The sequence below is a fragment of the Neodiprion virginianus genome, chromosome 5 (genome assembly GCF_021901495.1).
Source record: "Neodiprion virginianus isolate iyNeoVirg1 chromosome 5, iyNeoVirg1.1, whole genome shotgun sequence".
In the NCBI taxonomy this organism is placed as follows: Eukaryota; Metazoa; Arthropoda; class Insecta; order Hymenoptera; family Diprionidae; genus Neodiprion; species Neodiprion virginianus.
Genome location: NC_060881.1, coordinates 27,462,817 through 27,473,812, shown reverse-complemented (window position 1 = coordinate 27,473,812; position 10,996 = coordinate 27,462,817). Strand labels below are relative to the sequence as shown.

Sequence of the window (10,996 nt, the reverse complement as noted above, 5' to 3'; positions counted from 1 at the left end):
AGCGTGTTTATTTAGCATTTCAGAGCAGCAGCGCTGCGGCGCGCAACACGGGGAGTATTTCAAATCGCTTCTCGAATCCTCGCTCGAATCGTTGCGCGCCTGTTTCTACTGGAAATTGTCCACATGACGTCAGAGCCTGGTTATCAGCGCCATTTCATCACCACATAACCAAAATTTTTAATTTTAATGGAGGCAAATCGTAATTCTTGGGGTTTGAAATTACTCATAGCACATAAATTAATTAAACACGACCAGTAATAAATGTGTTCTACTATCCACACGTGAAAAAACACGGTCAACGATCAGCAGTATGTCTCAGCTACCTGGTTGCATTAGTTTGATTTTTTTCTACTAGATGACGCATTGCAAAGTGACAATCTCAATTATATTCACACTGTACGTTCGTCAAGCGATCAGCTGTTGCGGTGCGGCGCGTAGATGACCTTGGCTTAGAATTCTATTAAAGATTAAAGCCGAGTGAAGAATACAAGTACACGGAGAAGAGGAATCAAAAATCTATTTTAAAATGCCAAAAACAGCGATTTTACTCCTGGCCGAAGGCGCGGAGGAAATGGAAGCGGTTATCACCATCGATGTTCTTCGACGTGCTGGGGTACGAATGCACATTTATTTTGACAGTATGCAACAAGATTCTACGTCGATATACCGGTATTGTTATTTTTTTTAACTTTGATATTTCGTCCTCTTAATGATCTACCTCAATCCTTAAATTCCAAGATTAAAATGGGACAAGTATGATATAAAAAGAAACCAATGTGATGAGTGCCTGAGCTACGTTTTTAAGCTTCTATAGTGCTAGAAAAAACGAGAAAATAGCTGCATGGATATTACTACGTCTCCATTTTTTTTCAGATTGCAGTAACTGTAGCCAGTCTCGACGGCAGCAATGTCGTTACATGTAGCAGAGGTGTGAAAATTTGCCCCGATGAACAACTGACGGATGAACACAAGGATAAAGCTTATGACGTTGTTATAATGCCCGGTGGACTTGCTGGCTCTCAAGCCTTGGCTAAAGTAAGGTCATGTATACATTCCGTTTACCTACAGGTATACATGGATAGTTTCAGCCTAAAACGGAAGAAAAAAAACCCTCTAAATCTTGCCTACCTGAATTGAAGTTTCTGTCTGCTATCTGAACACAATGTACTTTTTATCACAGTCGGACAAAGTTGGCGCCATCCTCCAAAAACAAGCGAGTGAAAATCGACTAGTGGCAGCTATTTGTGCAGCGCCAACTGCATTGAAAGCCCACGGACTTGCCAAGGGCAAGAAAATCACTGCCTACCCATCGATGAAGGATCAGTTACAAGATGACTATACGTATATAGATGAGAAGGTGGTGATTGATGGTGAGAAACTGCACAATGAACATCAAACTTATTTATTACCTACTGCTAACTTGATGCATAAAGAGTAAATTGATGCATTTTTACTTATGATTTAGGCAATTTCATCACAAGCCAGGGACCTTCGACTGCATACTTGTTTGGATTGGCAATCGTTGAAGCCTTGATAGGAAAACCAGAAGCAACTACAGTTGCCCGAGGCATGCTTTGTGATGAGTACAAGTAATTTGGTACTACAAGACGAAGCGAAGTAAGAGAAAGTTTTCCGGAAGGCTGGCCAGGATGACGAATGACAGTTTTTAATAAATAACATTACTTCTATAAGATTTACGTGTACTTCTTTTATTATTATTAAGATTAGATTCTCTCCTATACTTAAGAATTGCAATAGTGACAGAGAAACAAGAAAGTAACGTTTTCAGAAAACTCTTAAACAAGATCAATTGTATTTTTCACATATTACATTATTTCACCCTACTGCAGCACGGCTTAAAATCTAATTGGAGGAAGCTTGACTTTGTCTTTTGGGTTGAATGGTGGAATGTGAAAATCGAACCTCTGTGCTTCACATCCCGCCAGTGCCAGCACCAAAGCTGCCGCCAACACAAATACAATGTTGAGGAACTTCATTTTTGTAAATTCTGAAATCAGAATAAATATCTATGACTGGTGAAATTCACATCAATAACAACTTTTGAGTAGAAAAAATATTATCAAAACTTCTTGAACCAGGCAATTCTAAATACGTGCGTGTATGTTATATTCACAGAAATTAGGAGCACTAGAACACTGTACTGAAGAATTATTTGTTTCTAATTCGAATCTTACAAAATTTCAAACTGTTCTATCACTTAACTACAGACATGATATCAAAAATTGGGTAAATCGTTTAAAATGTATTATTCTTTACAGACTTTGACTGTGAATTGCGTACCTTATCGTTCAGATGCTTGTTGACCGCAGTGCTCAGAATGTTGAATGCAGCGTATTGGGGTCCGTTTATATATGGATTCGTGACCATAGATGTGCTATTGCACGGGTTATCACAGTCTTTAAGGACATTGAATAAAAGAAAATTCAGCATTCACAGCTGACACATGCGGGTTCGATATTTGCAAGAGTAAATACCAGCGCGTGGATCCCCGTCGCTTTGCATTCGCGGAAATTCATACCCGCGACGTGCGTAATGCAATAATAAACAAAAGATAATTGCGTCTGCGATAATGGAAATAGAATTTTACAGATTGTGAAAATTTTTGCATTATTATCTTGCAGCAGATATTCCAACTGTATAAGGTATATAAATAATCTACCCTAATCCAAGGAAGTTACGGTAACACGGCACGATAAATAGATTTTAACTATCTTCTGAAATTGATATCGGATTAATTTAGCTTTTTAGAAACCGTGAATGGTCAACGCCATTTAAAAAAATAATGTTTCCGCCCGGGATCGAACCGGGGACCTTCCGCGTGTTAGGCGGATGTGATAACCACTACACCACGGAAACTATATACTTGTAAAGTTTTGGTTAAATAAATCACTTCAGTTTCGCAACTCGAACAGTTAAATTTGACCCAGAATTTTCTCCCGTATATCATTTTATTGAATTTTATTATACGTTTCAATGATAGCAGAATCGAGGGGACGAGAAATCTACAGTTTCTCATCGCGATAGTCAGTTCGAAAATGTGATATTTATACCTAGATGAAACATATCTATACTGCTTATTTTATAATTGCCGGATGTATAGATAAGAAACAAACCGCAGAGTTGTATGCGCATCAACTACACGAATTTCATGTCCTTTGTGTTTGCAGAGAATTTTTTTGCTCATTTATTGTTCAGTCGTTCAGCGGTTGCAGTACATTCTCTAGGCTCGTATTTAAGTCTTTGTTTCAAACGGTCCGTCGGGAGATGAAATAAAAAATGACGGATACAGAAATCGCACCGAAACCATTCAATGTACGTTTTTTTATCCTGGCTCCTCCAGTGACGTTACTACTGTTTGGACAAGCGTTGACAGGTTCGAAAATATAATTTTATTATTTTTTATTTGTCATATACATATAATGTTCCTTTTTTAACACTGTCGAAGCTGCGATGAGTTTCTCTGTAAATGGAGTTTATTGTTTCGTATACTATTACATTACATTACTTTTCTTTACATTACGTACTTATATTCTATGTTTAATAAAAATAATATTACCTGTAAATGGAGAAACGACATTTACAGCTTATTTTTCTCTCGTTCTGACGTTTCCACGTGCGATTCGGCTGATAATAGCTTATGTACTAATCTGTCATAATGCCCTCGGCATTCTATTGTTTCTATTCGCTCATATTTACACGTATGTACTATTGACCGTGAAACTGCCAAAGGCGCTTATTGTTGTGCGGTGAAATTTCAAATTTGGGAGTGAGGAAGAAATATGATGAGGTGAATATAGGCCTCGTCATATTTGTTTACATACATACGATGATTCATCAGTTTCGAGTTCACAGTTTTACAGCTGTGATTGAGCGGCCCTGTAAACTGTCACTTATTTTGACTATTCTCAAAGTTTAAGTATTAATGATCCAAAGAAGTCACAGTTGGCTTAATTCTCCCTGCATAATGCCGAGGACCAATATTCGGCAAAAATGTTTTTATTGCAACGTTAACAACAATGGCAGACAATGTATATCTGTAATTGATTACCACCAATTGTAAGAAAAAGATTTTCTCGTCTTACTCTCGCGTAAAACGAAAAAATTTGTCGATACTTTTGACTGGCATCGCATTAGAATGACACTTTTCCTCGATCGTTAAAGACTAATACACACTGTATTATGTAAAATTTAAAAAAAAAAACAGTACTCGAATTTGCAGGAACGGTCCTGACTGACTTAATTTTGTACCGCACCTGTCTATTCTCACTGAATATCAATCGCACCGAGTGCAATATCCTTCGAACCAATGCCAGTAGCCCGGAAGCAATCAAGTTGGAGGCGGAAGTTCAGCCGTACGCAAGTATGATCCTGTTGGCGAAGTCGTTGACAGAAAATTTTTTGCCAGCAGTCGCTTCTCTGTTTCTTGGTTCTTGGAGCGATCGAGCTGGAAGAAGACCGCTTTTTTTATTATCGTTAGCAGGCGAGTTTTGTCTTTTTCTCTAAGCTTTGTCTAATTGTAGGTGCATTATTGCCTCGGCTACTATTTAAACAGCGAACAGTACCGAACAACGCATCGTCTCGCCTTATATTCCCTTAATAATAATAACCAATAGTAATGCAGCGTGTGATTGTCAATCTTGCACCTTCACAGGTTTTACCATACTGCACGTATCACACACTCTGATTTCAATTTGGGACACGAATCCTTGGTACTTGGTGATCCCTTCGGTCCCAGCATTTAGCTTCGGTGGAGTTTGTGCCGTGATGATAGCAGCGATGTGTCATATCTCTGATATTACTGCGGAAAAGGAGAGAACGATGCTCATGACTTGGCTTCAGGCATCGGTGTTTCTCGGAATTATACTCGGCAGATTTATCACGCCTTGGATTTTCGAACACTATGGTTATACAGCTGTATTCGGCGCATCGGCGGTATGCTGCATATTGGCGTTAACTTACACTTACTTCATTGTCCCAGAAACAGTGAGAGATGCCTCTAAGGTGAATATCCGATACGCCGTTAAACGGTGATACGTGTTATCTATACATAATTCATCATTGAATGTCGACGATATTTCAACAGGAATCGATACGTGAAGTATTTAGGATCTCTTCCATTCGAGAACTTCTTCTCAGCTCCTTGCAGAAGCGAAATGGTTTTCATCGACCGGTTGTCTGGTTCGCCATTTTCGCCCTTACTCTGACTGGATTGGTTTTCCAAGGAGAAATCAGCATTGAATTTTTATTTACAAGAGCGCGGCTGGGCTGGGATGTCCAACATTATTCTTATTGCAGCGGCATTGGTTACATGCTGAGTATGCCATGCATAGTCATTGGAGTCACATTATTCAGTCGCGTTTTAGGTAAAGTCCAAGATTAAGGGTACGTAGTAGTCCTACCTTTATCGCCCGAGCAAACTGACGTATCGTCGGACGAAAATTCGTCACAGCTGAAGCAACACGCATCCAGACGTCTAGCAAAGTACGATCGAATGTGATTCTCTAGGCTTCAAAACATGGAGATTTAGTGAAAACTCAACTTTCAACTTTCACGTTTATTTGTAATTATTAGTTTCCTTATTTTCTTTTCTTTGTTTATTTTTTTTTTTCTAAGCAAGCAGCAGGAGTTGAAAAAAAGAAACCTATGCGAAAAAAATCCAAATATATTTTACGACTTTTTGGATTACCTGCAATGAATTTAATTTCATCTCAATTTTAGGCTTCTCAGATACTCTTATAAGTGGCATAGCATTCGCAGCGTGTCTGGGCGGTTCGCTCACAGAAGCTCTCGCGACGAAAAGTTGGCACATTTATCTCGCGGCTAGTATCGGATTTTTTGGTGGAGCTGTGGAACCTGTCATGCGATCTGTAATATCAAAGTCCGTACCTGCAGAAGACATTGGTGAGTTTACGCATCGCTTGAATATTATTAATTAACGCGACGAATTTAACGAAAAATGAAATCTTACGTTTTAGAGAAAAATAAATTTCTAAATTTTCAGGCAAAGTTTTATCCCTCACCAAATCACTCGAAACGTTAAGTCCGTTGGCCGGAGCTCCACTCTACACATTAATTTATTCCCATTATTTACCACCGATATATCCATCGCCCGTTTACCTCCTTTCGACAAGTTTCTTCGCCGTGTTGATACTTGTCACAGTGGGCATAGGAATACTAATCCGAAAGTCTCGCGATATAAGCTACGTTCCTGTCATTGCAGAGGATAATTAAAGTTCACGGTGGTAGTTAAGATTCAACCATGTCTATGGTTTCATTCCTGTAAAACAATAGCGAGATTCGATGTTTAAACAAGCCATTCTATAATTTAAATAATTTTTTATCATAACGCAAAATAAAGTTAAACAGCCGCTTTAAACTCTCATTTCGCCGTAATTCCACTTGGGGCAATCTGCAAAGTTGATATACTTGCATGTATGATTATTAAAAATATCATTACACCAACTAACTGCGTATTACATGTATGTCCTATATAATATGTATTTAGATTGCTGATTTGTCATAATATTTTATTAATGATTGAGCACCCACGTGTCGGTAAATCACGCAATACGATATTGGTAAGTCCCCGAGACCGAAATACGCGGAATAAACGGGTTATCTGTAAAGTGCAAATGTATACCAGTACCTCACATATCCATAATCCCTGGTAGCTGCGAAGAGCTACATTGTGACCCGGGGATTTCCCTTCTACCTCGAGGAATACATAATAAATCTCTTCGCTATCGGCGTCCATAAAAGCTGTCGGAGAGTCGAGAATCGTCACTCGCAGTTCCAGATCAGACGTGGCAATAACTGCAGGTAATAATTATCGTACCGATTTGCATACTTACTATATATTGCTATAGTTTATACAGAGGTTTTCCCTTCTAAATAGATCTGTAATAAATTCGAGATGAAAACAGCGCTAGTGCTATTTTTGCTGATCCTCGGCTCAGTCATGCTGACCCAGGCCTATATCCATAAACCCAGTATTGGACGGCCAAGACCAGGTGGAACCTTTCCCACGTTTCCTGGAACAGGACCCTTCAATCCAAAACCAAGATGGCCGGACGCTTATGTAAGTAATTCAGTGATCGAATTTATGCATAAAAATTTAATTCAACCCGACTCGTCCGTTCTAAAATTATTCTTCGTTTTTTCAGCACCGTGGACGACGTTCCGCCGAATACTTTAAAAATGAAGATTGAATGGAGACCCGACGTTGAATGATCAGAAATTTTTGATTTTTAAAAGAACTACGACCGACCCACTGCTGAAAACCGAAATACTGTCTCATCATATCTTATATCTATCGTAATGCATTGCAATAAAATATCGTTTTACTCTCAACTTTTCCGCCTGATCTGTTATTCTTTATTTCGCATACAAATAAATCCAGATATAGCGTACTATTATCCTGATTACATCGATTATTCGAAACACTTACTTACAAGTATTATATATTATACCTACTTTTGTTCAATATTTGTCCGACAATAAAGCAAACACGATGTTTGCTTTTTGTAATCAGCACATTGTTCGAGCTCGATTTTGCAGATCTATGATATCTTCAGCACTTTCTTCTGCTGGAGGGGTCATCCAGAGTATAGCATCTCTTAACCGCAACCATCCATCCGGACTCGATTGAGATTTTGGAAAGCCCATTCGTCTTCTCCTGAACCACTTAGAACTAATGGAAAATTCATTATCAAAATGCTTAGGCCAATTGTATTACATCAGAAGCGCATTGCGATCACCATTGGAAGAATAGTAGCTCGATCGACAGAAGTGTAAGTGAAAGTCCGACTCCTGCGCCGAGTAGGTAAAATGCTGGATAAACGTCGTCCAGGTAGATGCTGATAGCCTCGCTGCAACAAGCTCCGTGGGACTCGCATAAGGGCCACGTCTTGAAGAGAAACCTTCTGGTCCGTTCGAGTAGTCCGAATTCCCGAAGGCGCAAGAGGCTGAACCGCGAACAAAGAGAATTGAACGAAAACAAGGAGAAACAGTACCTAAAAAGCGATTCCCCCTTACCTGCGATTAATAATTCTTTTGTACTTGTCGTGACTTAGGTTCAGGACTCTGTGATAAGTACCCGCAGCGAATGGCGCCTCTTTAACTTTGCACAGTCTTTTCATCGACCGACAACGTCGATGGAAAATGTCTCTGGTCGATGTTCGGTCGGCCAGTAAAACGGCTGAACCATCGAGAACATTGAGCAGTACTTGAGATGGAACGATTCGCGTTATCTCAAGTCTTGCTGCGCCGTAAAGAGGTTTCAGTTTTTCCGTGTCCTGCGCATCAAAGACTCGTTAGGCGACCGTTAAAGTAAGGACCGGAGTAAGGAGTACTCCTACCTTTACCGACCGAGCGAACTCGTCCTTTTTCTACCCATATGAAATACATGAACGAACGGAAAGGATTCAAATTTCGACGATGCAGCGAAGTTCAGGAATGTTATTTTCTGAGTTTGCTCGGTCGGTAAGGGTAGGAATACTGCATAATTATAAACTCACTTGCTTGTCGAGTACAAAATAGGGCGAATCACTGGCGTAAAGCGAAGGTGCGGAGACGACTGTCCCTGAATTGACGAACGATTCCGTGATGGCGATGATACTCGCGTTGTAAGCCGTGTAGACGAGGGCTGCCATTACGAATATCGCGAGGAAGAGGGTCCTGGACGAGGGAGCTTGCGGGTTCAGCGTTGTGCCTTGCTGGCAAAGTGCACCGACCGAAACGAGGAGAACTTCGCTCAGCTCCCATCGAACCTTCCGCCGACATCCTAGAAACGGAAGTAACCGTTATCACAGCCGTGACGCTTCGGCCAATCACTGATATGAGCTCAATTTTTCTCAGCGTTAAATACCAGCCGTCTCAGAATCGCTCAGTCGGACTTCCCTTGCCAGGACATAAGTCAGGGCGACGGTGACTCCCAGGAGAAGAAGTGCCAGCACGAACCAAACGTCATTTGCAAATGGCGCCAGGAAGATTATCTTCGACCGTTTGACGATGTTGATTTTGTGATAAATTGTTGGCCTGAAATATTACAGACCATGCAATTTTACCTACCATTGGCCTAATAATGTCGAGTCTTAATTAACTACTGGTGGACTATGCTGACTGGTGAATGAAAATTGGAAACGTTCGGTGTTCGCCGGTGCCGATTAAACCGGGTCCCGTAACTTCCACAGTTCCGTTACCGTTCGCCAGTCCCAGTATCGAGGAATTTACTCGCAGGTCATAGCTGGAAATTGAAATGATTTCCGGTGATAATTAATCCCCGGGTTTTAAATACAAAAATACGTTTATAATCCATATTATTATACACAATATATGTGACCGAAACTATTCCGCACACTAACTTTGATTCCAATACGTGGAGAAGAAGTTTCACAACCTCCTTGTCGTAGGTGGAGTAAGCAGAACTCTTAAAGTGCATGATAGCGATGCTTATGCAAGTGGAGAAGATCCTTCGGGTACTCGTTGGGAAGTTTTTCAGCTATCCAGTCTTTATACGAATCGATACCTCGAACATCAGGTTGGAGTGGGCGTCTATAATCTCTACGGATAGGGCTTGAGTCAACTTTAAGTTCGTTTACCCATCTATTCAACGTCTCATTCAAGCCAAGTGTATTTGGCAAATTAAAAACAGGGTTGGGATTCTGATGACGAGACCCGTTAATTTACTAATTGTCAGTCTTCCCTGCAATTACTGGTGATGAATTCAATCAGGCACGCAATTAATCGAGGTGATATAATTATTTGTCAAAAACGTAAGTACGTGGAATGACCTATGAAACTCATGTATTGCCATATGACATCTGAAACAACTTACGAAATGAAATAACATTCCACATTGGAAGTTTACCGCATTACGCGTTGTTTGTAATAAATCTTGGGGCAGTTGTGTATTTTTTATTACGACTTCTTCTGAGCACAAAGAATCTTGCAAGCTTGAAATTGATGACATTTGGTACAAAGAGTCGAAGGATGCGAGAATTTTTTTCATCATTATAATCAAATATATCCTTTGTTGGATTGCCGCCGCCTCTTTTTTCTCATTAACAATGCAATAATGACTCTGAGAAAGTGAATAAAAAAAAACGTGGCTGGTATTGCGTGACAAATATAGTGGAGTGTGAAATTCCTAAAAATGCGACTGCACTCGTTATTCATTAGTATTTATTTATGCGTCAGGGTATTGCAGATGCGGGGAAGAACTCCCAGCAAGTACGTGTAGTTCGTGTTACACGTATACGTCAAACTATCGGTTATAAATCGCGTCTCTGACTTACTACATGTGCCAAATTATATGCTACCAAAAAAAGGAACGCCTACAGATCATTACAAGCTGCTGGTTATAGGGTCACTGCTGTTATCGGCTAGCTGACACGTGCGTATAAATAACATATCGCAATATGAGTTTAAAAATAATATAGTCCGAATGATTGGTAAGAAATTATCGTTATATCATTTCACATAATTTATCAGCATTGAAATATCGGGGCTATTTTGGCTACACCGGATAATCGGATGAATGCTAATGATGTTAGAAGTGAAGTCGCGAACAAAGAGAATTGAATGAAAACAAGGAAAAGTAGTAACTACAACGGATTTGCTCTGGAAAAAGAATTGAATGTACAAAGTGATTCTTCCTCACCTGCGATTGATGATTCGATAGTATTTGGCATGACTGATTGTGAGGTTCAAGACTCTGTGGTATAAGGTACTCACAGTGAATGATACCTCTTTCATTTTGCATAGTTTTTTCATCGATTAACAATGTCAACAGAAAATGTCTCTGGTCTAGATTTGAGTCCGTTTACCTTTGCTTCACAGGTTCAATTCATGCAGCATCTGCTCAGTATTATTCGTGCCAAGTCTACTCTGAAAATGGAAAACGGTTTCACGATTCTGATTGTGACACTTATGAATTTACTTGCCACTCCCTACGGCAGTGACGGCTGATGAATTG

The 10,996-nt window shown here is 39.9% G+C and overlaps 3 protein-coding genes, 1 long non-coding RNA gene and 1 other non-coding gene across 7 annotated transcripts; 2 read left to right on the top strand and 3 right to left on the bottom strand.

The window, feature by feature from the left end:
* Positions 1–315: 315 nt before the first annotated feature.
* On the top strand, positions 316–1,693 carry LOC124304494 (protein dj-1beta-like). The gene is made up of 4 exons (XM_046762817.1): positions 316–613; positions 874–1,035; positions 1,181–1,370; positions 1,466–1,693. Exons 1-4 carry the CDS (start codon positions 527–529, stop codon positions 1,591–1,593), a joined length of 567 nt encoding a protein of 188 aa, XP_046618773.1. The 5' UTR covers positions 316–526; the 3' UTR covers positions 1,594–1,693.
* Positions 1,694–1,831: 138 nt separating this feature from the next.
* LOC124304495 (uncharacterized) lies at positions 1,832–2,491 on the bottom strand. Its single transcript, XR_006908199.1, has 2 exons — positions 2,282–2,491; positions 1,832–2,008 (listed from the first exon to the last, which is right to left on the bottom strand). It is a non-coding gene; the product is annotated as an uncharacterized LOC124304495 (long non-coding RNA).
* Positions 2,492–2,552: 61 nt separating this feature from the next.
* Positions 2,553–7,089, top strand: LOC124304484 (proton-coupled folate transporter-like). 3 transcript variants are annotated; one of them, XM_046762800.1, is made up of 7 exons: positions 2,553–3,394; positions 4,241–4,501; positions 4,673–5,022; positions 5,105–5,384; positions 5,740–5,922; positions 6,693–6,840; positions 6,917–7,089. In XM_046762800.1, the coding sequence occupies exons 1-7, from the start codon at positions 3,298–3,300 to the stop codon at positions 6,936–6,938; spliced, it is 1,341 nt and encodes a 446-aa protein (XP_046618756.1). In that variant the 5' UTR covers positions 2,553–3,297; the 3' UTR covers positions 6,939–7,089. The 3 variants fall into 3 exon arrangements, with proteins under 3 accessions (XP_046618756.1, XP_046618757.1, XP_046618755.1); XM_046762801.1 differs by lacking the exon at positions 6,917–7,089 and having other exon boundaries at positions 2,553–3,333; positions 6,023–6,823; XM_046762799.1 differs by lacking the exon at positions 6,917–7,089 and having other exon boundaries at positions 6,023–6,823.
* On the bottom strand, positions 2,805–2,877 carry Trnav-aac (transfer RNA valine (anticodon AAC)). The gene has a single exon. It is a non-coding gene; the product is annotated as a tRNA-Val (tRNA).
* A 321-nt stretch (positions 7,090–7,410) lies between the features above and the next one.
* Positions 7,411–9,513, bottom strand: LOC124305618 (uncharacterized). Its single transcript, XM_046765198.1, has 7 exons — positions 9,384–9,513; positions 9,143–9,265; positions 8,888–9,057; positions 8,538–8,803; positions 8,056–8,315; positions 7,779–7,985; positions 7,411–7,711 (listed from the first exon to the last, which is right to left on the bottom strand). The coding sequence occupies exons 1-7, from the start codon at positions 9,458–9,460 to the stop codon at positions 7,549–7,551; spliced, it is 1,266 nt and encodes a 421-aa protein (XP_046621154.1). The 5' UTR covers positions 9,461–9,513; the 3' UTR covers positions 7,411–7,548.
* Positions 9,514–10,996: the final 1,483 nt, after the last annotated feature.